This window comes from Ctenopharyngodon idella, chromosome 5, assembly GCF_019924925.1.
Source record: "Ctenopharyngodon idella isolate HZGC_01 chromosome 5, HZGC01, whole genome shotgun sequence".
Taxonomy (NCBI): domain Eukaryota; kingdom Metazoa; phylum Chordata; class Actinopteri; order Cypriniformes; family Xenocyprididae; genus Ctenopharyngodon; species Ctenopharyngodon idella.
Window position 1 is genome coordinate 27,561,801 of NC_067224.1, and position 27,875 is coordinate 27,589,675.

The window sequence follows — 27,875 nt, forward strand, 5'->3', positions numbered from 1 at the left end:
CAGGTTCACAACATCTGAGCTGTGTTACTGGTAAAGACGCACTAGTCTGTTAATCCCTTTGGCTCATCACTAAAGAGCTGACTAGGTAACTGACTACTGTAAACCACGCCAACACCTCCCACTAATCTGGACAAAAGGTTTATACCAGTGTTGTTATTTTTAACTAAAACTTTAACTTTAAACTTACAAAAACGTAAAGTTGCCTTGTCAACTAACTGAAATAAAATAAGTTGAAGTAAAGTAATAAAATTACTAAAACTGAATAAAATTTTAAACTAAATATAAATATTAAAAAAACACTATATAATATTAATAAACACTATAATAGCATATAAGTAATACTACAATAACACAGTTTTATACAAAATACAAATTTTTTTGCATGTAAAAATGTCAACAACAAGTTATTTCTTGCTATAATTCTACATTGTATACAGTGCATGAATATATTCAGTAATATGTGATATCTTAATATGACTATTTCTTAAGTCTTTAGTTAAATATAAAACAGCTCATCTCTTAGAGGGAGATTTTTTTTTCTTTATAGACTATAGAACATCACCTCAAGTTTGCTTAAATAAAATATAAATGTAGGTTCGATTACATTTCGCACGATTTATCACACAATACGAAAAATAACATTGAACAAATGCAATTATTGCTTAAACACGATTCTTAGTGCGATTATGAAATCGCAAAGGCTGCAATTATTATTTTTTTATGTGAAGCTTGTCAATGAAGTATGGCTCCAAATGCTAATCCATTTGAAAGCACTGCGAGTTTGAGTCTCTTATAATGTACATTTGAAAAAGCAACACGCGTCAAACATCTTTTCAGGCATGAGAAGCATTTATTAACATCTTGTCCAACAAAAGACAACATTTAATAACGTTTTTACTCCAAACTCACTTCATAACGACATTTGAGTATCTTTCTGTGAGATGATGTGGCTTCTTGCACAGAATAAGGCAGTCGTGTTTATTAGTCATGCTTAATCAATCAAAGCATTTCAATCTTCTGTTTATTCAGCTACAGTGATATGACGCATGTTATCTACTTCTGCGGCAGGGCATATTTAGAGTTTCTGCGCAAGAGCGCCCTCTGGCTTACAGATGGAGAAGCATTTACTACTGATCACAGAGCTATACAGCTCTGACAAGCTTCGCATTAAATAACTGCAACCTTTGCCAAATCGTGTGCAGTTTAATCGCGATAAATCGTGCAGCCCTAGTAAATATATGTAAATGTAAGATGCATAGCTAATAATAACATACTATGTAAACAAAGATATTTCTAAACTGTATGTTTCAAAATGTGGCAGTTGTAAGCAGCAGTACCTTAGTCTCTGTGCGGCGTGTAGTTCCATCCTCTGAGGTGACCACAGAAACACGAGAGGTGGGTGTGCCGGGATCTTCCTCTATAGTTACAGTCTCCTCTACAACCTCCTGGGGCTCCTGCATCATGGCCAGTGATGTCTGGTTACTGGGGCTCTGCTCCTGTGGGACAAGCAGAGGGCAGAAGTTCAAGGTCAAAGGTCACTGCTCTGGGATTAGCAGGCCATTCAAGAAAACCTTTTTACAGCTTTAAATAATAGATGAGGGAATATTTTAATTTTGGTAATCCTTTCTACTTATAAGAAAGCAAATATGACTCACTGACTTTAACCCTAACCCAAACTTTTCAGTGATGCCCGTCTCAAAACGAAAGCAAGAAAGTTTTATGTAATTAAACTTAAATAAGTATCAATACTGACTGGTTGTTAATACAATAACACACACACACACACACACACACATACATATATATATATATATATATATATATATATATATATATATATATAAAAACGCTGGAGTGTTGAATCTTCAGGGTAGAATAATAAAAGAAAAAATGCTTGAGAGAGAAGAAACAGAACCCCCCTGAGACCTTGTATTATTAGACAAGATGGTAAATAAACAACAAAAACAATCAAAATTCCTGAAGCTATAGCGCTTGTAAATATGAAGCAAAGGTGGTTGAGGCAACTGTAAAAACAACACAAAGAAACAACAGCAAACACAATCAGTCTTGGCAAAACTGTCTGTGTGTGTGTGTGTGTGTGTGTGTGTGTGTGTGTGTGTGTGTGTGTGTGTGTGTGCGCGTGTGTTGGCAGCAGCACAGGAGGGCTGATGAGGGATGATGCCAGAGGTAGCCATTTGTTTTCCATCCATCTTTGAAGGCATTAACGAGCAGGCAGTTTTTCATTGATTAGCATAGCGGAAGGCTTCAAAGTCTGCGGCAGGCCAAATTGATCCGTAGCCCGTCTTGCTAATCATTGACTTCTAGCCTTTCATGTGTCACTATCATTTCTCTGCGTTGGCAGTTCGAAATGGCTGCCTGTCCAACCTCAGAACTGCATTCTTCTAAGAGAAACTGAAGTCAAAAGAAACTTTTTCTTCCTTCTGGAGTGATTTAGTTTTAATTGTTCCATTAATTGGCCTAAGACAGGAGTGTCAGTACGTGAATTGATTGAAACCAATGATTGATGAGGATAAAAACATCTTATCTGAAGTGCCTCACTCCTAATAGCTGAGTGCCACATGGATTATGCAGGCGTACCACACAGAAACAAAGCTTTGATTAACTTTCTGACAGCCAAGCTTGAGCAGAATTCAATATGAGAAAGTAATGAGACACTTTTAAAGAGCCTATTAGCACCCCTGTGAAAGCACAGATAAATATGCCTCTTTTCAACATGAATTTTTAAATTGTAATCATGGCATAACATGAGAAATGGACACTAAATGTATCTGTTTCTAAATGGCATTATGTTAATAAGAACTGAAACTGGGACTTGGGTGTATATATACATATATAAATTCTTAATTATTTTATAAAATTATAAAATCATTAAAATTTTAATTTAATAGATTTTTTTTAAATCCATTAAAAGGAAAATTTTGATACTGAAGGCCAGCATTAAAAAGCTGTGAAGACTAAAACAAATTCTAAAGTTGTTGAAGTTAAACATGTAAAAAGTAAAGAAAACAGTAAAAAAATATCTATGATGTCTCTGGGGACATTATTGGTTGAATTATCATGAAACGGAGGCTACATCAAACCACCTAGACGCTGTCTAGAGAAGGTCGTTCCATAAAACTCTTTGCTTGAAGGAGGAGGATACTCTTGGGAGCAGCTTCAGAGAGGCCAACGATCACTTTGTAGAAGCTACAGAGTTCAAAGCTCAGAAGAACAGTGTTTAAAGCAAATAGTAGTGAAAATATGTTTAAGGGAGGTAAATTACTTCTTTATTGCATCCAAATTAAAAAGCACCAGATATTGTACATCATTGTGTTATTGTCTACTGAAAATATGTAGAGAACTGAGAATGTACCACGAACATATATAAATATATCCACTTTTTCCATAGTGTATGCTTGGGAAAATTAAAAAAATAATAAAAATAAAAATACTAGTGAAAAATACTAAAATACTTAGCACTTTTTATAGATATATTCTCTCAAATTAAGTCTTGGCATCTTCTGCAGTTTTGCTTCTAAATTTAACTGTTAAATTTAAATTGTTTTTTATTTTCTTCAAATCCTTAAAACCACTGATAAACATTTTTTGTTCTACTACAAAAGTTCCTCACATTTGTACTGCCATTAACCCAAACGGGATCCCTTAGAGAAATATACAAAAGCATAATGAGATCTGAGAGAGAGCCAGATCTAGTTTATTTACAGTATAAAAATAAACATCTGACCATGACATCAATACCTTTCAGGATACACACAGGATGCAAAACAGTTTCATGTTCACCAGCCATCCATGAAGTTTGTTTTCCCAGTGAACACTGCCTTTAAATGATGGGGCATAACCCATAAATAACTCTACAGCACTCATGAGCTCATTTTTTTGTGCAAAAAAAGTCTCCTCAGTCAGCCAGACAGAGATATAGCCCAAAGGCAGGCTGAGGATTTTGCCACCAACCTGAGCATCATTCAGTGGTGTCTTTATCACAGATGATCCGCGTCACATGGGGGAAATCTGCTGCCACAGATAGCAGTTTTGCCTTTATAACAACTATTACACAGGTGAACTCCTGAACCCAGCATCACGTTTGTGTGTTTATGCGAGTGTGCTTACATAGCATGTCTCGCAGAATTGAAAGGGGAGTTTCTGGGCAACCCTACGGGCTTCAGAAAATGAGCCCCCTTTTAAGGCATTCTAATTTTAGAAAGAAAAAAATACCCAAAATCCCTTTCTTCTGGAAAAAGACAGTAGACTGAAAATAATTATAAACATTTGGTACATGTCTAATACATTAACCAGAGGTTTCTTTACACTTCTTTCTAAGTTATACATGTAGTAAACACTTTAACACACAAGTCTCTGAGCATTGAGAACAGATTCAAAGCTGTGGAAGAGTCAGGTGTTCCTTAGCAACAAAGACTTTGAGACAGAGAAAACAAGACCGTAGTTCACTAAGAGTTTCTGTACATGAGAAAGGCTTTTTCATGAGTGTTATATCATGTTTCAAAACCTCTTGTGTTGAATCTGCACATAATTAAGGGTTTGGTAATTGCACAGCATGGTTTCTTACACAAAAGAAATACCAGGTGGGTTTTAATTTCATCCTTTTTCCCTGCAAGGAGTGACGATGAGGTGTGTGAGATAAACATCAGTCTTCCACAATGGCAAATTGAGACAGAGCTGGAGAAGATAAGGTGAGCTGGAGCAAATAGAGCAGATAGGCAAATGAGAAAAACGATTGGCAATTAAAAAGCTTCTGAGTAGCGGAATCACTTTACTATCAGACCTGTCCCTGATCTACACTGGATAAAAAGACCACCTGTTTGTAAAGCTGAGAGAGCAACATTTGTGCTCTCCACAGTTCACACCTCAAACACAACAACTATCTAAAGCCTTTCTAATTTTGCTACAAGGGAGTAATTATTATTTTTTCACCTTTGATGCATAATCTAGTTTTATAAAAAGTGGAGATCATAGTCTCTTACTATTGCTTCAGTGTTTAGTATGCTTAATAAGTACACTATTCAAATGTTCTAGAGGCACAATGTCAGACAAAATGTGCAAAAACTGTACCTTTAGCTTGTACTCGTTGTAACTGCACCCTCAAAGGTACACCTCTGTACCTTACCAACTCCTAATATTGTACCTTAATGTACCGATATGCACCCTTTAAGTAGATAAGTCACAAAGATGTACCTTTCAGGGTTCTAACTCAGTGACGAGCTAAAAGTACAATTTTATTTTTCTGACAGTGTGAAACGTGCATACTGTACCCAGTATGCATACTACACACCACAGCAATAGTAAGAATATTAAGTAATACCAAAATAACGTCTTTTTTTATGACTAATTATTGGATCAGACATAATTTTTACACAAAATTTTATTAAAAGTACAAAGTTTTTGTAGTAAGTTTTTTTATCTTCCAGATAATGAAACATGTAACCTGATTAGGTCATGTGACCAACATATTGAGGTCATGTGACAACAATGCAGAATGCAACTAGTGTTATCAAAAATACTGACTTGGTACCGAAGTCTGCACTTTTTGCTGAAATTTTAAAAATGTGATGATACCAGCAATTCCCCTTAGCATTTTGAGCAGATTCTTAAACACCTCTGATTGGCCATTGTGTTCATGCACTCAACAGATATGTCTATGATTGGCTACAATGATCAAAGCTTCAAAGACATGTTGTCAATAGACATCTTTGATGCTCTTCACAGAGCGCCTACACAGATACACACAGGAGCGTTTGAAAGCAGGTGTCTATCAGCGGATCCATCTATCAGCAGATATATTAGGGACCAGTGTTGACGCAAGACTGGAATTCGGGGGAAATATTAGAGCAAAAGTTGTGTTTTGTATTCCAGCTTTTAGATTAATTTTTCTCCAATTAAGCTTTCCTATTTTATTTCTGTTTAACCAACTATTTTAAAAAAAAACAAAAAAAAAACAGCAGGCTGTATACACTGTATACTGTGCAGTATCCAGTGAGTAGCGAGCTAGCATTCCATTCCACCACTACTTTGAATGAAAAAATGTCTCTGATTTTCTTTCAATTAATTTGTGTCTGATTAATAACTTCATAACCATTTGCAGAGTGAACAAAACATCATCAACTAGCTTAATATCACTCCGGAGAAGGTCTGCAAGATACAGAGAAGATTAGTTTTCACACCTCCATTGTTCATTACAGTTGCCATGTATCACCTGGGCTGCAGCCTCGCTGTCAGTATTGCATCGTGCTCTGGCTAACAGGATTTCAGTCAGACCTCACAGCAGCAATCATTGGTAAGATCTTACACAATTAATCCATTTGCAAAGAGCGTTTGTATAACCTTGGGTCATAAGAGATTCCCATCAACTTGCTTCTTTTCCCGCATCCATCTTCATGACCGAGAGTCACACCCGCCATGCCGGCATGTGACAGCAAGCGAGAATTAGCTTTCATTTCACTGCGCTGTACTTGTGGAAAATTGAGCAAATAAATCAGACAATTTAAAAAACAAATAACTGAGAAGAGGGCACACAGATCTCCTTCGTATGACTGCCTGGGGAGGTTGAGTGGAAGTAAAATGGATGGAGGGTAATTGGATGGAGGGGACACGATGAGTGATGAGAAAGAAGCTGAAGACTCAAGTCTGACTCTCAAGCCAAAGGCCCACACCAACGGACAGATACGTCCCAATGGAGCAGAATGATGCAGGAAGAGGGAAAGGGAGGGGTCGGGCTGAACATTCCACAGAGAGCTGTGGATAACGGATAGTCAAATGCATTTAGAGACGACGGCTGGCAGATAAGCTTAACTAAAAAAGGGATGGAAGGACGAGGGATGAAAGAGAAAAGGCGAGGAATAGAGGCTAGCGGGCTGTAATGGCTCTGCTAATCTCTTTGTCCTCCTGAGTGATCCAGTGCCAAATCTCCATCCTCTCATGGTCTACGAACACGGGAGCCTCATTTTAGACATTCCTCACTCATTGGCCGCATCCGTTTCTCTAACAACAGCTTTGTGAAGCCATTCTCTTTCTCCACTCGCACCCTTGGACACCCCTTTTGTTCTTTTTGTTCCAGGTCTAAACAAAAAGAAAAAATGAAAATGGCAAATGAGGACAAACCTCAAAGGAACACCACTCTCTCTGAAAAGAAAAAGTATTTACTCAGTAAAGCACAACTTTTCTTCTGGCACAAGTTTTCAAGCTTTGTTTGCATAATTAATAAAAAATACATGATCTACATGATTCCATTAACCCCCCACCAGTCTTGCTAGATGAAAAATATTTTTGCGACGGTAATTTTGAACATCTGGAAAGAATTCGTCACGTATCCAAGTTACACCCTTCTGAAAGATTTCTGGCACGGCGTGGCTTTACTCCGGGGCTTGAAAAAGCACACAGTTGCCCGCACTCTCACACTTTCACTCGTATAATTCAGCTTGCGGTCAGCGCTCCCTTTCTGGAATGCAACCCTGACAAGACAGCCAGAGCATATATCACTCCTGTTTTCCTATAAAACTTGGTAAACAGTAAGAAGAAAGCAGCAGGCAATAAATAAATAAATAAATAAAAATAAACGTAAACTCTTCCAATTGTACAATAAAAAACAGGAGTTTGGCATTAGTGAAACCTAAAAATACAGCACTGTGTTAAGAAAGATGATCAAAATCATAACTTATGATCACTAGTTGGCAGGCTTATCAAATAATGGTATGCTACTATGTTAGGCAAATCAGTTGTAAATGAGATAAAATAAAATGTTTATTAATTTACAATAAACAAACAAACAAATTAATAAATATGTATAATTTAGGTCAAAACAGATAATCAAAACAGCACTTCAAGTTAGCAGGCTAATCATTCAATTTATGCTAGGATAGCAGGATAATAATTTGGTATGCTGATCTAATGAAATAGCGTTATGCAAAGCTAGTGTGTAGAGTGTAAATTTGTTAGCCCGTAGAGTCAACGGTCAAATATAAACAAATTATGTAAAAAAGTCCGTCTTGGCAGATATGTCTTAAGTCAGTAGTTCTCAAACTTTTTTGGTCACCCCTCCTTTTAACCCTTTAAAATAATCTGGTATTTTCACTTTGATGTCAATGAATCATTGACAAACATAACAGTAAGAGAGAATTTGTTTTGCTGCGGTTTGCTTATAAGATTTTGGTCATATTGCCCATCCTAAGTAATCATGTTATTAAAGCTAGATAGTACACCATTAGGCTAGCCCAGCTAGCTATCTATAGTAATAGCCTAACAATTTTTTAATTATTATTATTATTACATTTCTAATTTGTAAAGACTGGGCAAGGCTGTGCACCACATTCAAAATCCCCCTTTTCCAAGTCTGAAAAAATAAAAAAATAAAAAATATCCATAGGTTGTTTTAAAAGTTAAAATGTATCAGAATTTGGTAAGAGACCAAAATAAATTAGACAATACATAATGTGGTAAATGTGGTCTACTAATTATAAAAAAAAAAAAATGAATTTTTTTGCACATTTCTGGAAATTACCACCACAAAATCAGTTATTTTTGATCGTGAAAAAAAGAAGTGAAATCCTGGTGGGACTGTAAAATAAAATAAAATAATTTACAAACAAACAACACAAATGAATTAATTTGTAGGATTTAGGTTAATGGATTATTCACTACAAATTTCAACCCTATACACTGTAAAAAATCATTTTCATGATTTGTTATCACAACATTTTTTCTTTTGTCAAATCAGCTTCAATAATTAATGTGGTTCAGATAACATAATATTTTGAGTTTCTGTTGATTAAACCAATTGTCTTCATTGTATTAACTCAAATTTTTAATTTCAATAAACTCAATTTCAAGGCAACCAGGTAACTTACTTTAAGTTTTTTAAGTGTACAGAACCACTTTGCCAGTAGGATAAAATCTTGCATGACTCCGGGTTACAGGAGGTGCAATGACCTTGCGGGAGTTGTTTGTTTTACTAGAGGATGCGAAAAAGAGGGAGTAATGCACAGTAGCGCTGGGTGAAATGGGTGAAGCAACTTCAGGCTATTGCTATCCAGGGTTTTGGAGGGCAAAGGCCCATATGGACGTACATCAACAACAGCACACACCGCAAATACTGTTTTCTGGCTGCGAGTCAGAAATGTGGTCTCTCCAGGGAGAGGCACTGTAAGCCTTTGCCAAGAGATCAGTTCATGCAGGGTCTCTGGGCTACGGCCATGGGCAGGGCAGGAAAGACACGTGTTTGACTTTCCCCTGTCACTGCTCTGGCTCCCGTTGTCCTGTTTGCTGCTTCTGCTACTGAAGGTCCAGCTGTTAATAGATCAAATATCAGGCCTGGGGACCAGCCTGCCTCTGAAGCACAACACTGAAATACAGTCACACAGAGGGCTGGATAGCGGCGGTGGGCCGTCATGGCCATTTTAACAGTCTGGAATGAGTGATTGCTCCGTTCTCACTTTCTGTCTATCACATCCTTATCTTGTCCTAATGCGCAGCCACTCAGAAGTGATTAAATCAGCGATAGACTTTATGATTGCTTGTGTGTGTGAGCGAGCGGTCACAAAGTCACACCAGCGAGCGAGCTGCCTCTATAACACATGCTTCAGGAAAAGGAAGGACATACTGTCATGGAAACCCTTGTTGATTTACAGCACGGCTAATATTGTGTAGTGAGATAAAGGCTGTGTAATATATCCAGTGACTTAAGGCGTAGGGCATGAGAGACGGGTACACACAGAGCTCTGGGCTCAATGCAATCTATCCTGCTCTGCCTTGACCTGTTTAAGGTGGTTATATTCTTCACGATTCTATATTCATGAAGCCTCACGCATCACATACATAGATTTATAACGAACAGCCATTGTGAACTGGTGTTGTAGTCATCCATCTCATTGCAAAAACATTACTTACACACATCAAGAGTCTCTCAGCACCTGAACTATACTTCACAAATGCTAAAAGCGACTGACATTTCATGGCCCATTGACTAATGCAATGCAGTTCTGTTCCATGTGTGCATGCAGTGCACGGCTGAAGCGTTCAGGAACAACGTCTGGGAGCTTGATCAACCATCTGCAAGGTACGGCGTCACGGAGACGGTCCTGTGAAATCGTGGAGCAGCCGGATGATCCATTAAAAACCCAGCCGGTACTGTCTGTGTCGGCGAGATGGTGTGGCTATTCATACCTCATGTGAAAGGACCATCTGTAAGCAATATTCTCTCAGGATCCATATGAGCCTTAAAAGCACAAGCTACATGAAGAAACTGGATCTGATCCTTGGGGCTTTGGAGGCAGCGGAGGAGAAAAGCTCCACAGCATCAGCTATTGTTGCTTGTATATTATGATACAAGACATTTTAGGTATCTTTCAGCATACTAATGAGCACGTCTATTAAACACTGATTTGATAAATATAAATGCCTTAAATGCAAAGTATCTTGCATTTTCTCTGAAATATACTCTTTGGAAAAACTGTAATATAGAAATATATTTTTAAAAAGAATTCATATCACCATGGCTAAATCTGATAAAAAAAAAAATAAAAAAAATATTTTTTGTGAAATATTATTATAATTTAAATGAACTGCTTTCTATTTTAATATATTTTAAAATGTAGTTTAATCATGTAATAGTAAAGCTGAATTTTCAGCAGCTGTTACTTCAGTCACATGATCCTTCCGAAATCATTCTAATATGCTGATTTGATGCTCAATAAACCTTACTTATTATCAATGTTGAAAACAGTTGTGCTGCTTAATTAAAAAAAAAAAAAAAAAAAAAATTTAATCATTTTTAATTAATTATTTTTGTGGAAAACATGTATCCAGGATTCTTTGATAACAGAAAGTATATATATATAGATAGATAGATAGATAGATATAGATTGATAGATAGATAGATAGATAGATAGTCAAACCAATATTTATTCAGACACCTTGAACTTGTCATTCATTAATACAGTTTATTCACTATAGTTTTTACAAAAAAAAATGGTAATAAAATATGACAAGAGCTCAGAGTTAAACTGGGTCAGAAAAAAAATGTATCTTAATTATGTCAGATAACACTTAAGCAAAACATGGTCAGGTCAAAGTGTCTGAATAATTTTTGGTTCCGAATTTTTATCAGTTTTACTGGTAGTCCGCTGTATGAAGAATTTTGGGGTATTATATGTCACAGTTTACTTTATTTTGCTATCCTCACTTACATAAATGAACTATAGTGTCCTGCACCCACTAGTAAAAATATATCAAAAATGTCTGAATATATGTCTGATTATAACTTTTTCCTGTGAACTGTGCATCTTGTAATAGGTAACAGCCTTCTAAAGTGGGTTATGTAGTGTCTACAGGGTATATTGGGTTATGTAGTATACATCAAATAGAGACAAAACGTGAAAAGACAGGCAAAAAGCAATGGGACGAGTTGTAAAGAGATACACAGAGAGAAAAAGAGAATAAAACTGAAAGAGAGTGATACTGGGGCATCATTAGTTCTAATGTATTCCAGCCCACTGCCATTCAATTTCAGCAGCCCACTACGAAGGTGTGTTTGATTAGCGGCAGATTGGATTTTGATTTCTGGAATATTGCCTCCTAATTGCCTGTTTAGATTTCTAATCATAGATTAATGGCACACAACAAAAGAGCTTGTGGATAATAAACCAATAGTTGAAGCGTAGCTAATTCATTCCCGCTACTCCACTATGGAGAAAGACTGCTCTTTCATTACGCAAAAACAAAGGGCATTATTGTGCGTGACTTGCTTTTATAACAATCAACGAGTCACTGCACAAACCGTGACCTGTAAAACATGCTCTTTATGAAAGTATCATTGAATCTAGTTTCATCATAAAGCCGCATCTCACAGAAGTTACAGAACAACTACCAAATACTTCTGTAAAAAGCCTGAGATGTGCCAAAGAGACAACTGAGGCAACAATCGTCTCTGTAAAAACAAAATCAAATAAATGAAGCTGAGGTGAGACAGACCAGTTATGCTGGTATAGTTGTGCAATCTCTAAATATCTCATGGAGCCCTGAGCACTGAAGCTTCTCCTATAATCCAAGTCATGTAGTATTTAAAAGTCATTCCCCTGGTTTCACAGACAAGGCTTAAGCCTAGTCTCAGACTAAAATGCATGTCTGAGCTGTTTTAACTGAAAGCAGCTTGCACTGACATATCTAAAAATATGTCATACCATTGTTTTGTCTGAAGATACACACCAGTAATGGGTTTTTCTAATGCATTTTTATAAAAGCCACTTAAATGTCCTAATTGAACTACGGCCTAATCCTGACTTAATCTAAGCCTTGTCTGCGAAACCAGGCCATTAACAGTGAAAAGAAAAACGAATGAATAAATAAACCTACAGAAAGACAAGAAAAAAATTAAACATAAAATATATTTAATTAAAATGAATAATAAATGTAAATAATTAACTGAATATATCATTAATTATATCTATTTTTGGTTTTATTATTTTATTGTCTGACTTAATAATCTTATGTCTGTTTAAAAAAATCCTAACAACTGCATATGTGGAATACATTTTATTCAGAAAATGTAAAAATGCAAATATTTTTGCTAAGCTCGTTTTGCGGGCAACCTAAGCTGATTTGAATTATTTTTAGGGTCAGAATAGCCATTATCTGATGTTCTAAGAAGTAGATCTTCATGAGATATCACAGCTGCCCACAGCCAGCCGGATATCAAACCCTCATTAATGCAGGAAGGAAGAGGCAGAACTAAGAGAGATGGCTTGTTTTTTTGAGTGTATCTGCGTGCATCCATGTTTGTGTCATGTCCAGAGATACTCAGCGTGCTTCATCTAATTACAGCTGGATTCCTGGAAGTGTGACCCAAACAGTCACACTTCCACCACCAGTAAATCACCACCACACTAAACCAAAACAGTCTGAAATATGCATACACTACTTTTCAAAAGTTTGGGTTCAGTAAGATTTTTTCTTTTAAATCAACACTTTTATTCAGCAGTCAAATTGTTAAAAATTGTAATCATAAAATTGTTTAAAAGAAAGACTTAAATTTCTATTTCAAAATCAGTGCTGTTCTTTTGAACATTCTAACTTTCTATTCATCAAAAAAATCCTGAAAAATACTTATCAGTTTCCACAAAAATATTAAGTAGAACAACTGTTTTCAACATTGATGATAATAAGAAATGTTTCTTGAGCACCAAATCAGCATATTAGAATGATTTCTGAAGAATCATGTGACACAGAAGACAGCGTTGCCAACACAGTAATAAATCGCAAAATAGAAAACGATTATTTTAAATTGTAACAGTATTTCACAATATTGTTTTTCGATTAAAACATGCAGCCTTGGTGAGCATAAGAGAAAAGTCACACATTTTTGAATAGTAGTGTATATTCATAGTGCTATGTGATGTATTGCTGGAGATTTGGTGTAAACACACAAAGACTCTGAGCATTGTATCAGTCCAGGAAGGAAATGCTAAGGAGCTCTCAAGGCTTTCTGTCCTAACTGCCTGGAATTCAGCCTCACCCCTGCTGAAGAGGAAGTCAGTTAATCTCAGTGTAATGAGAGTGTAAATTATAAACAAAATGACTCACTATAGGATAGTCACAACAAACATTTAAACAGCTTTGATGAACTACCCCTAGAATTGTACATCTATGTTCGTTCTGAAATGTGATGACTAATTCAGGAAGATGGTTAGAGAGTTTAGTCATTTGTAATTTATCTGTCTGACATGTCTTTTTTAAATAGTGAATGAGGTAAGAGCAGGCTGGCAGATCTGCAACGCGTTTTGGCAGAATTAAAGGACCGCTACATCACTGTTTCAACTGAACTAAGTAAAACTGAGATACTTAACGCAGTAAATATATTTTGATATATTTTAAAATGTCATTTAATCCTGTGACGACCCTTCGGAAATCATTCTAAAATGCTGATTTGGTGTGAAGCATTTCTTATTATTACCAATGTCGAAAGTTATTTTTTTTGTGGAAACTGATACACATTTTTAGGATTCTTTGATTAATAGAAAGTTCAAAAGAACAGCATTTATTTAAAGTATTTTTTGTAACAATGTATAAGACATTACTGTCACTTTTGATCAATTTAATGCATTTTTTTTTCTGAATAAAAGTATATTTTTTCTTACTGACCCCAAACTTTTGAATGGTAGTGTAGAAATTATTTAAATTAAGGGTTTTTAAATGTTTTGATGCCAAGGACCAATTAATATATGATATAAATAAATATGTATAAATATGATATATTGTCATGTATGAAGACCCATTTATGTCATGTGAAAAACAGTAAGTGCGATATCATAAAGACATTATTTTATATCATAACTAAATGTTTTTCAAAATTAAATAGTTGTAATTATATATATATATATATATAATTACAACTATTTAATTTTGAAAAACATTTTATTTATATATATATATATTTTTATTTATTTATTTATTTATTTTATATATATATATATATATATATAAATAAAAGTGGCTTTTTATATTGTTGTTATTGTATTAAAACCAAAGTAAAAGATTCAAACAAAATGATATGGAAGATCATACAGCTTTGAAATGACATGAGGATGAGTAAATGATGATAGACTTTTTTCATTTTTGGCTGAACTGCTGCTTTAACCTGAATGGGCTGGAGTCCAAATTAAAGTCGCCAATCCAATCTATGTGCAAATCAGGTCTGAGATCCTATAATTTTCTTTGAAATGTACAGCCAACACAATTCTGACCTTTGTCACATTTGCCTGGTGGGAACACATACAGTACAGCATCATACACTGAACAGAATAGAGAAGCATTATATAAACAAGGGACTAGAGAGTTCTATAACCCTGCAGACTAGTTTTGAGATACACAGCACTGCAAAACAATCTCACTCAGCGTTTCTTACCATGTCTTACAGTAATGCAGCCTTAATCAAAGAAACTTCAACAGTGAGAAGTGCAAAGAGTTCCTCTTCCACCAATCGAGTTCATTTCCTATTATATTGTTTTTTCTCATACTCTTATTCCCTTCAGGACACTGAATGTGAACTCACAAACATAAAGTCTATATGTCAGCACAGACGTGACAAGGACGAAGGGGTAATAGAGAAGAGCCGCATCATGTCTAACACTTGACATGGGGCCACGCCGGGTAGTTAAGTCACACGAGAAGTAACAGCCGTCTTCTCTGCCAGTGTTTATATGTACACCATATGTGTGGGGATTGTGGGTGGTGAACTCTGCAAAACTAATTTGATTCCTCATAAAGGTCCACCTGCTTTGAGACAGACAGCGACATGTGGGGTGCGTCCTGTCCGTGCCCTCTCATTGCACTGACACTGACATGATTATGTTGATGTTACATCCTGAGTGGCACAGTCGGCCAGACCGTGCATTAATCTGCACCAGCGTTCTCCAAACATCTGTCCCTCTGTACACCTTACACACTTTGATATACAAGACTCTCCACAAAGTCTAACACCCATAAAAAGACCTCTCTGTTATAGTACCAGCACCATAGCAACACAGAAGCAGTGAAGTGCTTGGGAAACACTGGTTAAGGCTGGGCTGACAGATTTGAGTAGCATTTATTAAAGGTGAAGGATGCCATTTCTGTGCAACTAAAAGCACCAAACGAAATTATTATTAAACTGGCTATTCAATTTTTTTTTTTTAAGAAAAAATGTGAGCAGTTTTCAACCGTGCAGAAACTGCCGCCACAATGGGTGCTATTATGCATTTTCTAGGTTGTTCTGGTTGAGTTTTTTTTTTTTTTAAGTGTGTTGCTGTGTGGTTGCTAAGGTTTTCTGGGGTCTTGTTAGGTTGTTACTTAAAGGACTAAGTAAAGCGAGTCCACCATGAAGTCTCAGGTCCATCCTCCAATGCAAGTCCACATGATTTTTTCTTTTCACTCATTTTATTGTCCACCAGGCATTATAAAACAAATTTTAATTTTTTCTGTTTTATTTTAGGGCTGGAACAACACGTCGACGTAATTGGCTCAAATGTACTCTCTGTACTCGGTTACTAAGCATTTAAAGTCCTTGTTGGTTGTTTAAAATATCTGATGGATGAACTCACGCCTCGATTGGACTCATTTATTTAATAACACTCTGTCAATTGTGATAAAACTCCCTGATGTTATGGACATCGCCATGTTCGATACTGTCGCTGAATGCGGTTGTGCAGGCTCTTATTAAGCGGCGCTGCCATTGGCATCTGCTCTAGAATTTTGTTTTGTTTGAAACATGACAGAGGAATAGGGATGAACATAAACAGTGCGTAATCAACTTAAAGCCCTTACATTTTTTCTCATTAATTAAATTTTCTTTATATATCTATATATATATATTTTTTTTTTATCTCTATTTATATGTAAGTTTAGAAATTTATTCAAGCTTGTGTAGATCTTGTCTGAAAATGATGGGTTTTTTTTACATCTGAATGATGTAAAAAAAAAAAAAAAAAGTTGGTATGTTGGGCTGCTGAAACAATTTTCACAGTTTTGAAATTTATGAATGACTTATAGCTGTCTATGTATATTCAATAGAAAAATGTAGTGTAGAAAATAAAGTATTAAAATTATTTTTTTAAAATATTTTTAATAGGGCTGTCAATTTAACGCGTTATTTTTTACCTTAGTTAATTAATCGAATTAACGTGTAAAAAATTAACACATTTAACACACTTTTCCCGCCCCAGACCTATGTAGTCCGAATGTGATGACGAATATGATGCAGGGCAACAACTCCCTACACGATGGAGTCTAGAATGCAGTCAGAATGTCCCTAAAATTCAAGATACTGGGGCAAAAATGCCCCTTTCTGAGGTGTCGTCTGATATTTAGATCATGTGAGTTAAGCAATATCACATGAGTAACGAGCACAATATTACACAAGTGCTGTTTTTGTCTCAAATATAATGAGTGCAAATGCGATAGCCTACTGATTTTATACAACAGTTCAGTAAACAAGAAGTTAATATTGTGTTATTTTAGACACAATATTCTCTGTTTTGTTCAATTTTGCCAGTGAAACTATAAAAACAAAGCAGAACTCTAAAGTTCGTCTCCGATGACTGATTGATTGAATTGATGAATGATTCAGCGGACCATTTATAAAAGACTTGTTGGACTTGAAGCTGTGCTACACAGACCGATCGGTGTGTGACATCAAAGTACAGCGAGAGCGATTCAAAAGCATACGGAGCCATCTGATCTGTACTTTGATAGCGCCGCTTCTAGTCCAACAAGCCTGATGTGAACCATTTACTTCACTTCTGAATGAATAAGCCATTTGAATTAATCAAATGAATGAATGAATGAATGACTTAATCATTAAGACATTTACCACCACCTACTGGCAGTTTTAGTTTCTTATTTAGAGTCTAATTTTGTTTAAAAATTAATTTCATATTTCCATATTAATTAAAAAATTTAAATTTTAAATTTTAAAGGTGTAGTTCCCCCAAAAAATGAAATTTCATTCATCATTTATTCAACCTCATGGTCCAAAAGTTCAAACAAGTTCAATAAATTCTATGCTGAATCAAATAAAATATTTTTTTCTGATGTTATTTTTTGTTATGTCTATTTGATGCTTTACATGGTAATGACTTAAAATTATCTTTTGGGGTTAATTTCTCAGCCAAAACTGATGTGCGATTAAATTGCGATTCATTAGATTAATTAATCGCCACATCATGTATTTAATTAGATTGAAATTTTTAATTGCTTGACAGCCCTAATTTTTAATCATTCGACAAAAAAAAAAAATCTGTGCATGTTAAACTTGAAAATATTAAAAAATAATACAATAAAATAAATAAAAAATATTGCAGAAAAATGCAGAAAAATATATAAAAAAAAAATATTTAACTTAAAATCTTAGTTTGTTTAATTATTTGACAAAATATCTCACACTGTGTCCTTGTGTAAGATCTTTAAATGATAAAGTATGCGGATTGCGTGCAGTTATCTGGTTGGCAAGCATATACCAGCCAATATAGCTAAATGAGATCAGATAGAGCACACAAGACTGGTTTTGTTTTTCTAGCCCCTCAGACACTGATACATTTATCATTCTGAGAATCTACTAAATTCTCAGTGGATCTGCAGCTTACCTGAACTCTTCCAACATGGTGAACATTTCATATACAGCATATTGTTGGCTGGGACACTGAGGAAATGGATCAAGCCAGAGGTTGAAGTATATCGATCTTCATGGCTCTAAAATGAGGCTGAGATGCACTTGAAATATGTTTGTCTAACCACAGCAACTGTATTTAAGAGTGACGGGGGTGTAAATGTTTACTGAAGGAGCCTTAATTCTTGGAATGTTTCCAAAAGCTTTAGGCGACTCAGTGGGATGGTCACGGACATGAAGCACAGCCAAAATCCAATGGCATAAAATTTCGGACTTACTTATATCATGGTCTGAAATTATATAGACAAAAGAAAACAGTGCTTTGTTTTGATAAAGATGGATCATGGAACTTTCATAACCCTTGGCCATCTGCAGTCGACAGGCATACAAGATGTGCCAATGCGATCTGCCAAAGTTTGTTCTAGCAGAACAAAAAACAATATCAGTGAGCTTTGTAAGATTGAACTAGAACTACACGGTGTAATAAAAACTGAAGGACTTCATACTGGCGTCATATTGAATAAATCCAATATTCTGTCAAGGTTCTCCCAGACAGCCTTCTCTCTAACAGGGCTTAAATGGTGGAAAAAAAATGGGAAGATGACCGACTGAGCATGCAATAAAAGATCCTAAAAGCAATAGTGTTTGAAAATCACTAAAAGCGTGGTGATAAAAGGCTGTTAAATAATAATCAAAGAATTGCACTGGAGAACACAAACACAGAACAACAGCAACCCTGGATTTTAACTGCATTGACAGCAAAGCATTAGCCGCTGAATGAGCTGTCACAACATAAATAATGTTGGCAAATGTTAAAAACAAGCTAGGAAAATGCTATTAGGCCTGGAAGGGTCTGTATAGCCAAGGATAAAGTCTGCTTTGAACTATTGGCAGCGCTCAAATCACTTCTGTAAAGGCAACTCAATACAGTAGCTGGTCTTAATCCACTCAAATGCAAGGGAGGAATATCTATACACACTCATCTCATTGGTTGAGGACAGCCAGAACCGATTTTTCCACTCTTTTCCCTTCGCCCTGCCTTCATTTACTGAAGAAGCCCGATGTTCAGCGGCAGCCAAAAGCACAGCATCAACAGCTATGCAGAAAGCCACACTGGACTCCTATTTTGTGTCTGAAAACAAGGCCCTCAAATTCAATCCATGTTGAGAAGATTAAGAGGCTCTTCAGTGGCATTCCTGCACCATATGGCTACAAGGTGCCTGCCTCTCTTCGGTCTGAAAGGGCTTGAAATGCCATGCCAAGAGACTGGAGTACCTGTCTCTGGGAGATAAAGGAAATACTGTCTATTTTCAGTGAAACATACATCGGTGGCACAGAAACGGATTAAACTAGGAAAAAGGTAGTTACCTTGTGCTCTAGGACTGATTAGTTTGCATAAAAAAGGCCTTTATAGTACATTCAAATAACACTAGTGGAACACATAAGAACTAAGATCTATTCTGAAGCATTCTGGTATAGGAATATTATTAGTTCCTCTGTCAGCTCCTATTGTATATTAAAATGACTCAGGTCTCTAAACAAGGTTCTTTAATCTTTAGCTTGAAAAAAATAAAATAAATAATGATAAATATTATAAGAAGAATATTCCTTCATCTTAATACAACCTCTCACTAACTAATATTAGCAAGTGGCAAAAAGTTTTGCTAGGTTGTGAAGTAAACTTTTTTTTTTTTTTTTTTTTAAAAAAGGCCAAGCTTTCATGTGCCCAAAGATCTATTCTGAGGCATTTCTGTACAGAAATATCATTAGTTCCTCTGTCAGATCCTATATTAATATGTCTCAGGTCTCTCAAAAGGGTTACCTTCCTTAATCTTTCTTTAGCTTCATTATTCAGACCCTCAGATCCAAACTATAAGCTTCAATGGGTGCCACAACAAAGATATAGCTAAATCTAATAGCACAGATCCACTGTCTTAATAAAATAAAATAAAAAAAAATAATGGATTGAAATGTTAAACTCTCTCTTTTTTATATATATAATATGTATTATAATAAAATACATATAGTAAAAAAACTCCCTTTTAATATCACCTCACATCAACTATACCAATAGCAAGTAGCAAATTATTGTTCTGTTTGGTTATAAAGTAAACTAAAAGCTATTGCCTATTTTTTAAGGCTAAACCCTTCAAATTGCCCTGCCCAACTTCTTTTTTCAGGGAATAAATCAACACAGAAATTCTATTCATCAAACCATTGATGAAAATACAAAGGAGTTATGGAGTCTGGATTCACCTTCAAGGCTCAGAAAGCATGAAAGGGATCTTTCCTTTCACTGGAGCACTTTCTGACCCGTGTGATCTGTTTGAGGGATGCTGCTGGAAAAGCCTTGCATCAGTGAACCTGTCTGGATCATTTCAACACTCCAAGTTTGGCAGCAATGCTGAAATCAAATGTAACTCCTTATCTCAGCCATAAGCTCTGACAGACAAGTGGAGAAGAGAATAGTGCGCAGCCATTATCTGTTTTTCAGATGGGTGAATTTTAATCGCCTCAAATGTCTAGCACAACACACACAGTGGAAAAAACCCCACAGGATTTCACTATAAATAGCTCTCATCTACTTCAGAAACAGGATTCTTCATTCATGACTCCACCACGGGCTCCTCCACACTCCAGCATATAGTATAACACAGCTTACAAAGGAAAATCAATTCAAACCTCATTCTACATCTCTTAGCATTGCACAATCTGACATTCGACATCCTGTTAGTAAAACGGGTATTTTCCAAATCATTAACGTGCAATAATAAAAAGCAACTCAGGTGGAAAAGTGTTTCATATCTGCTTTGATAGCTAAACGCATTCTGCATTTGCCAAGAAAAAAAAAAAGTGTTGTATGTGTTAATCGCTGAATAATCAATCGTTTCGAAGAAATATAAATGCCTCACACTTCTGGAAACCATATCATTAATGTCTCTGCCGGCTTCTGTACACTTCATCTCAATGAAACATGACAAGAAAGCAAAAACAGGGCTGATAAAGTTCTTTGAAATCATCCCCAGCTTCAATACGCTTAACATACCAGATGCTAAAAATAGTCTTACGCTAGAACATTAGAAAGGGAGATTGACTGCATGTTATCCTAAACAGTGAGAATAACTGAACGCAGGCAAGAGGCAATACTGTGGTGGGTCTTACGTAATAGAACATAATGCCTCCATATTTATACAACAACAACACACATGCACACACACACACGCACACACACGCACACACACACACACAGTGGCATCGATATGCTGGTTTAGCATGGAATAACACTACACATCTGCAGAGTATGAGTTGAACCCTGTTTTATATTAGTGAACTCTTCTGAATAATAAAGATGGAAAATGTAACAGAACTCATCACTTTGGAATTATAAGGTTCTATCTGCATTCTGAGCAGTTTTGAGATATTAATCTTCAAAGTTTTTGCATTCCATACTCATTTGTAGATAGAACCGTTTTGTTTTCTTAAAAAAAAGTCCCAAAATGTACACAACTTAAAACAAAATAACAATGTAAATAAGTTGTCACAGAATAAGAATATGTGTGAATAACCCAATTTTGACAAAAGTGTCAAATAGAACCTTATAATTCCAAGGTGGCAAACTGTTTTGGTAACATTTAAAGATTTAATTCATAGTTTAAATATTTTCATTAAAATTAAAAATAATTTACTATTTAAAAATTGCAAATGTCTTTAACTCTGCTGTATGAACAATCAGTCAGTAATGAATCTTCACCAACCTTAAGTACACAAAACTACAATACAGAGTTTATCCAGCAAAGAATTTGTCAGACTGATTCAAACACCTATTAAAAGATGAAATATTTTGTTTACGTGACCATTAAATGACATCAGAGCATTCTGAACATGCAAATGTGTTGCTAAATTGTTAAAACATTAGCTTAAAAATGAAGGAAGTACTTCAAGAAAATAGGTTCAGCTGACAAAAAAGTTTGGGAATCCATGCATTAAAAGGTGCAGTAAATGAATTCTAAGAAACACTGTTGAAAGTGGATCGGACCTAGCACCAAAACACACTTGTAGCCAATCAGCAGTAAGGGGCGTGTCTACTCATAAGGGGGAGGTGCTTGTGTTGCATAGTGTTTGTGAATTAAGGGGGCAGAGCTATCAAAATAGGGGTGTGGGCCTTTTGGGTTGGGGTGTGTTTGTTTTGGTGATTTCAAATATCAACTGCGTTTCTTAGAAATTGCTTACTGCACCTTTAAAAGAACAGACCCATTAATAAGAACACTGCAGTACACTTATTACAGGGACATCCCCACAGGAGCAACTTGAGCTTTGTGCTTTGCTCATAGTGAAAGGTCATGGATCGACTCTAAAGGGGTTAGACCTATAATCAGTCCAGGTTGTTAACCACTATGCTACACCACACACAATTGACACAGTGTAAAAGAAGGAAATTAAATGGTGACAAGCACCATAGCAAAGATGGTAACTCAAAATACCAGAAGGAATATCAAATACTAGCCGATATTTCTTGTGACCAATCAAAAGACAGTTATTCTCATTGTATTTTAACTAACTGCATCTCATTAAAAATGATAATCCATCTTTACTGTGTGATTTACATTACTGATAGATCTTGTGAGTACAATTATCATGCTAACTAAATGAACATAAATATAGTGCCATGATCATTACAGATTAATGCATTTGTTAGCCAAAGTTCCATCAGGTGGGTCAGTATAATTATACCAAAACATAGCCATTAACCTCAGATTAGAATGCAATGCAAATCTCCCAAGCACCCAAGCACGGTGCACCAATCAGAAGACACTTTCTGACTGCAGTAATCATTTACACAGGCCTCCGGTGGGAAAGCGTAAGCCTGCTGGGACTGTCTGCACCTCAGTAGAGGTGTACGCACATTACTCTGCCCTCTTCAACTGCATCCATTATTCATTCTCATTAGCTTTACATTTATTCTGGCTGCTCCAAAGAGGTTCTTCTGTCTTTAGCCTAATCAAAGGAATGATATGTCCTTTATGTATCAGTGATGATTACACATGAATACTGTATGTTAATACCTATCTCCGAACAACATACTTCAAAATGGATTTCTACTTTTTGAATACATATTTAGTATGTACCTGAACAGTGGGCTCTTTTGTCACAGAAGTGGACCGAGCAGACCAAAGCAAGTATGATGAAAAAGCCATGCAGGAACAGACAGTATTCAAGGGATGTTCCATTTTCTACTTTGATTACAGCTTTGAAACACAATGCACTCACTATATATAGCCTAAATAATATTACAAAAGTCTTCTATTTCAAATAAATAATGTTCTGTTGAACTTTCTAGTCACCCTAAAACAAATTGCCATGGTTTCCAAAAAATGTTTTCAACATTGATGATATTAAATGTTTCTTGAGCACCAAATCAACATATTAGAATGATTTCTGAAGCACCGATCAAGCATAACATTATGACCACTGACAGGTGAAGTGAATACCACTGATTATCTCTTCATCACGGCACCTGTTAGTGGGTGAGATATATTAGGCAGCAAGTGAACATTTTGTCCTCAAAGTTGATGTGTTAGAAGCAGGAAAAATGGGCAAACATAAGGATTGGAGCGAGTTTGACAAGGGCCAAATTGTGATGGCTAGACGACTCGGTCAGAGCACCTCCAAAACTGCAGCTCTTGTGGGGTGTTCCCGGTCTGCCGTGGTCAGTATCTATCAAAAGTGATCCAAGGAAGGAACAGTGGTGAACCAGCGACAGGGTCATGGGTGGACAAGGCTCACTGATGCACGTGGGGAGCGAAGGTCCAACAGACAAGCTACTGTAGCTCAAATTTCTCAAGAAGTTAATGTTGGTTCTGATAGAAAGGTGTCAGAATACACAGTGCATCGCAGTTTGTTGTGTATGGGGCTGCATAGCTGCAGACCAGTCAGGGTGCCCATGCTGACCCCTGTCCACCACCAAAAGAGCCAACAGTGGGCATGTGAGCACCAGAACTGGACCACGGAGCAATGGAAGAAGGTGGCCTGGTCTGATGAATCACATTTTCTTTTACATTATGTAGATGGCCCGGTGCATGTGCATCGCTTACCTGGGGAACACATGGCACCAAGATGCACTATGGGAAGAAGGCAAGCTGGAGGCAGTGTGATGATTTGGGCAATGTTCTGCTGGGAAACCTTGGGTCCTGCCATCCATGTGGACGTTACTTTGACTACCACCTACCTAAGCATTGTTGCAGACCATGTACACCCTTTCATGGAAACGGTATGGCCTCTTTCGGCAGGATAATGCACCCTGCCACAAAGCAAAAATGATTTAGGAATGGTTTGAGGAGCACAACAACGATTTTGAGGTGTTGACTTCGCCTCCAAATTCCCCAGATCTCAATCTAATCGAGCATCTGTGGGATGTGCTGAACAAATAAGCCCGATCCATGAAGGCCCCACCTCACAACTTACAGGACTTAAAGGATCTGCTGCTAACATCTTGGTGCCAGATACCACAGCACACCTTCAGGGGTCTAGTGGAGTCCATGCTTTGATGGGCCAGGGCTGTTTTGGCAGTAAAAGGGAGATCAACACAATATTAAGAAGGTGGTCATAATGTTATGCCTGATCGGTTTGTGTGTGTGTGTGTGTGTGTGTGTGTGTGTGTGTGTGTGTGTGTGTATATATATATATATATATATATATATATATATATATATATATATATATATATATATATATATACACATACATACATACATACATACATACACACTGTGTTTTTGAATGATGTAAGAACATGAAGGAATAGATGAGCACCTCTTGTGACTCACAGCACTAAGCCAAGCGAGACTGATGCAGGGCACGACATGCACAAGAGGTCATTCACGCTGTCCCTCTGCACCACCGTTACCAGAGTTTATGGCCTCAATTAGATCCAAACGGCTTCTTACGGAACAGTGGGTTTAATATGTGTTGAGGCAGGAGGTGGAGGTCTAGAAGAAGAATGGATTATTCTCTTTAAGACTTTGGTAATGCAAACCAATATGGCTCACCTACTGTAGGTCTCTCTCTCTCTCTCTCTCTCTCTCTCTCTCTCTCTCTCTCTCTCTCTATCTCTCAAAGCAGGGAGAGCAGATGTAGAGGTAGTGGCTAAGAGCGTTCTTACTGGATTAAATCTTTCTATGCTACAGCTTGATGGAGAGAACTGAAGGTCCGTGAACTGTACTTTTTTTAAACTCTGAGAACTTCAGCATGGCCTTGATTTTGTGCATGCTGCATTTTGAAGAAAAATATTGCTGTTTGCCTCTTGAACTCTGTGCTTGACAAATCCACACTAAATCCTTACTCAAGCCCTTCTCCAACCCCATAAACTCTAGACGCACACACAAAGCACATTCTCAACCTTTAATTTTGGACAGCCAGCGAATGGATTGGATTGGCTTGCCTTGCTGTGGGTTACCACAAACAATAGACTGAGAGAAAAACAAAACATACCTCTCTGCGATCAAAGAGGCTATAATGTCATTTGAAGGGCCTAAACAATCAAGTGTAGAAATTCGAACCTCATATGGTGAGGTGGAAGGGTCTCTCGGTCCTGGTGAGAGAATGCTTGTTATACATGGCACTGATTTTCTTTCATCTCAAGATTTTTCCTGTTTCATCTCAACGTGTGAAACTTCACCCATGGCTGAAAGCAGAGATTCGTTCCCCATTTTTCATATAAACAAGAGCAAAACATGATGTTGCACCTAAGAGCCCATTAAAACACAAGAAATCAAATGCAGAAAGGATGAGAGACAAGAAAAGAATGAAATAGTAGTAATGATGCTTGCCTATGCTAAAGTCACCACAATGATGCTAGGGAGTTCTGGACAGTTAATGGGCATTGCTAGGTGGTCACTAGATCTTTCTGGGTGGTCACTTACTGACCTTTATATGGCTGTGTCTATTTTTTTTTTGCCCATTTTATCATCTGATAGGCTAGATAATAGCACACATCTTAACAAGGCACCCAGATTGAGATATAATCATGTCCACAGCACAACCAAAGCTCAAGTTTAATATTTAGAGTAAGAATGAGCAACAGTAACGAAAAGGCTAATGAAAAAGCCTGCTGAACGAACAAATAAGAAAACGGCAGTTAGCCCGGGAACATCATTCAGAAGTGCATATCTAGTCGAGGTTCATTAAACAACCTTGCGTCAACGCTGTGCCTTGCACTATTGTTCCTTCTGAACCCCAGTGAGAACAAACAGCTCATACATCTACAGCAGAAATGGATGACATGAGTAACAATACTGAGCAAATGTAGCTAACAGCATATGACAGCTTCTCCCTGCAGATCTGGACTGCACTATTGTTAAACCTGCGTGCTCTATTGTTTCTGTGAATTGTAGAAAAACTTCTCTGAAACTCATTGGAGTGAATCGAGTAGAACTGTTTAACAATGCAGCAAATCACTATGATGATCACTATGTTTTTCTTTAATGCCAAAATGACTAGGATATTAAGTAAAGATCATGTTCCATGAAGATATTTTGTAAATTTCCTTCCATAAATATATCAAAAATGTGAGTGGATATGCATCGCTAAGAACTTCATTTGGACAACTTTAAAGGTGATTTTCTCAATTTTTAGATTTTTTGCACCCTCAGATTCCAGATTTTCAAATAGTTGCCATACATCAATGGAAAGGTTTTGTGGTCCAGGGTCACGTCACGTAATGTAATGTAATGTAATGTAATGTAATGTAATGTAATATAATATATGGGGCTGCTGAATGCTCAAATCTGATTGGTTGGCCAACGTTCTAAAGCCGGGTGCGCACTGTGCGATTTATAATAGTCCTTTACGATGGTTGCTTGTCAGACTGTACGAACATGATCCTCATGTCACACTGTGGGATCTCAGCTGTCATTTATGTCAGACTATATGACAGTCAAGACGCGTTAAAAACGGACGCACGCATGAAAACTTGTCTGGAGTTTTACATCATCAACCCACACACATTCGATGACTGTGAGCTGCATTACACGCGGGACTGAAATGGTGGCTAACAAAGACATCTCTATCGTTAATTTTGATCATGGCTCGTCTTGAAAAACAAAGACAATCTGACGTTCGTCATAGGAGAAGTCACAATGGAGGATCGTGTGCCAAATCTTCTGACACTGCCAGAATTTCGTCGGAGGTAAAATTAGATCGCAACGGTCATTAACCGGCTGTCTGTGAACACGTCAAACAAGCGATCAAAGACTACAGATTTTAGGCTAGGATTATAGGACTCTTTTAGGATTTGCAAAATTTGTCTCAGACGACCAAATCTTGGCCAAAATCACACAGTGTGAACCAGCCTTAAGGTGTGCAATTATTTCCAGGGAAACGCATGGCTAAAGTAGTTCTAGGCAGGTCTTGACCGCATTGCAGTTCCATATCACTTCGCCAAATGATTTCAGTTATCTCAATAGGTCCTACAGCCTACAACCGCAAAAGAAACAAAACCCACAACGACACTGACCAAGCAAATAAATATGGTAAACAATAGGATGAAACCGACAAATAAATGTCATGGTTTTTGCCACAAAATACGTTTTATTGTGTCCTGAAAGCGCATGCTCCCTCCCGCTCTCTCTCTCTCTTTCAAACGTACACACGTACTGTATAGTACAGACACACACTCGCACAGAAATGTTTTGTCAGCGCTGCTCTGACGAATTAA

General features: G+C 36.8%; 1 protein-coding gene across 7 annotated transcripts in view; it reads right to left on the reverse strand.

The window, feature by feature from the left end:
• The window catches only part of arvcfb (ARVCF delta catenin family member b), a 137,712-nt gene that overhangs the window by 83,201 nt on the left and 26,636 nt on the right, over positions 1 to 27,875 (reverse strand). For all 7 annotated transcript variants that reach the window (XM_051892695.1, XM_051892694.1, XM_051892692.1 and 4 more), the window contains one exon: positions 1,338 to 1,496. In XM_051892695.1, coding sequence (XP_051748655.1) covers positions 1,338 to 1,496 — 159 coding nt within the window. The remainder of the gene's footprint in view (positions 1 to 1,337; positions 1,497 to 27,875) is intronic.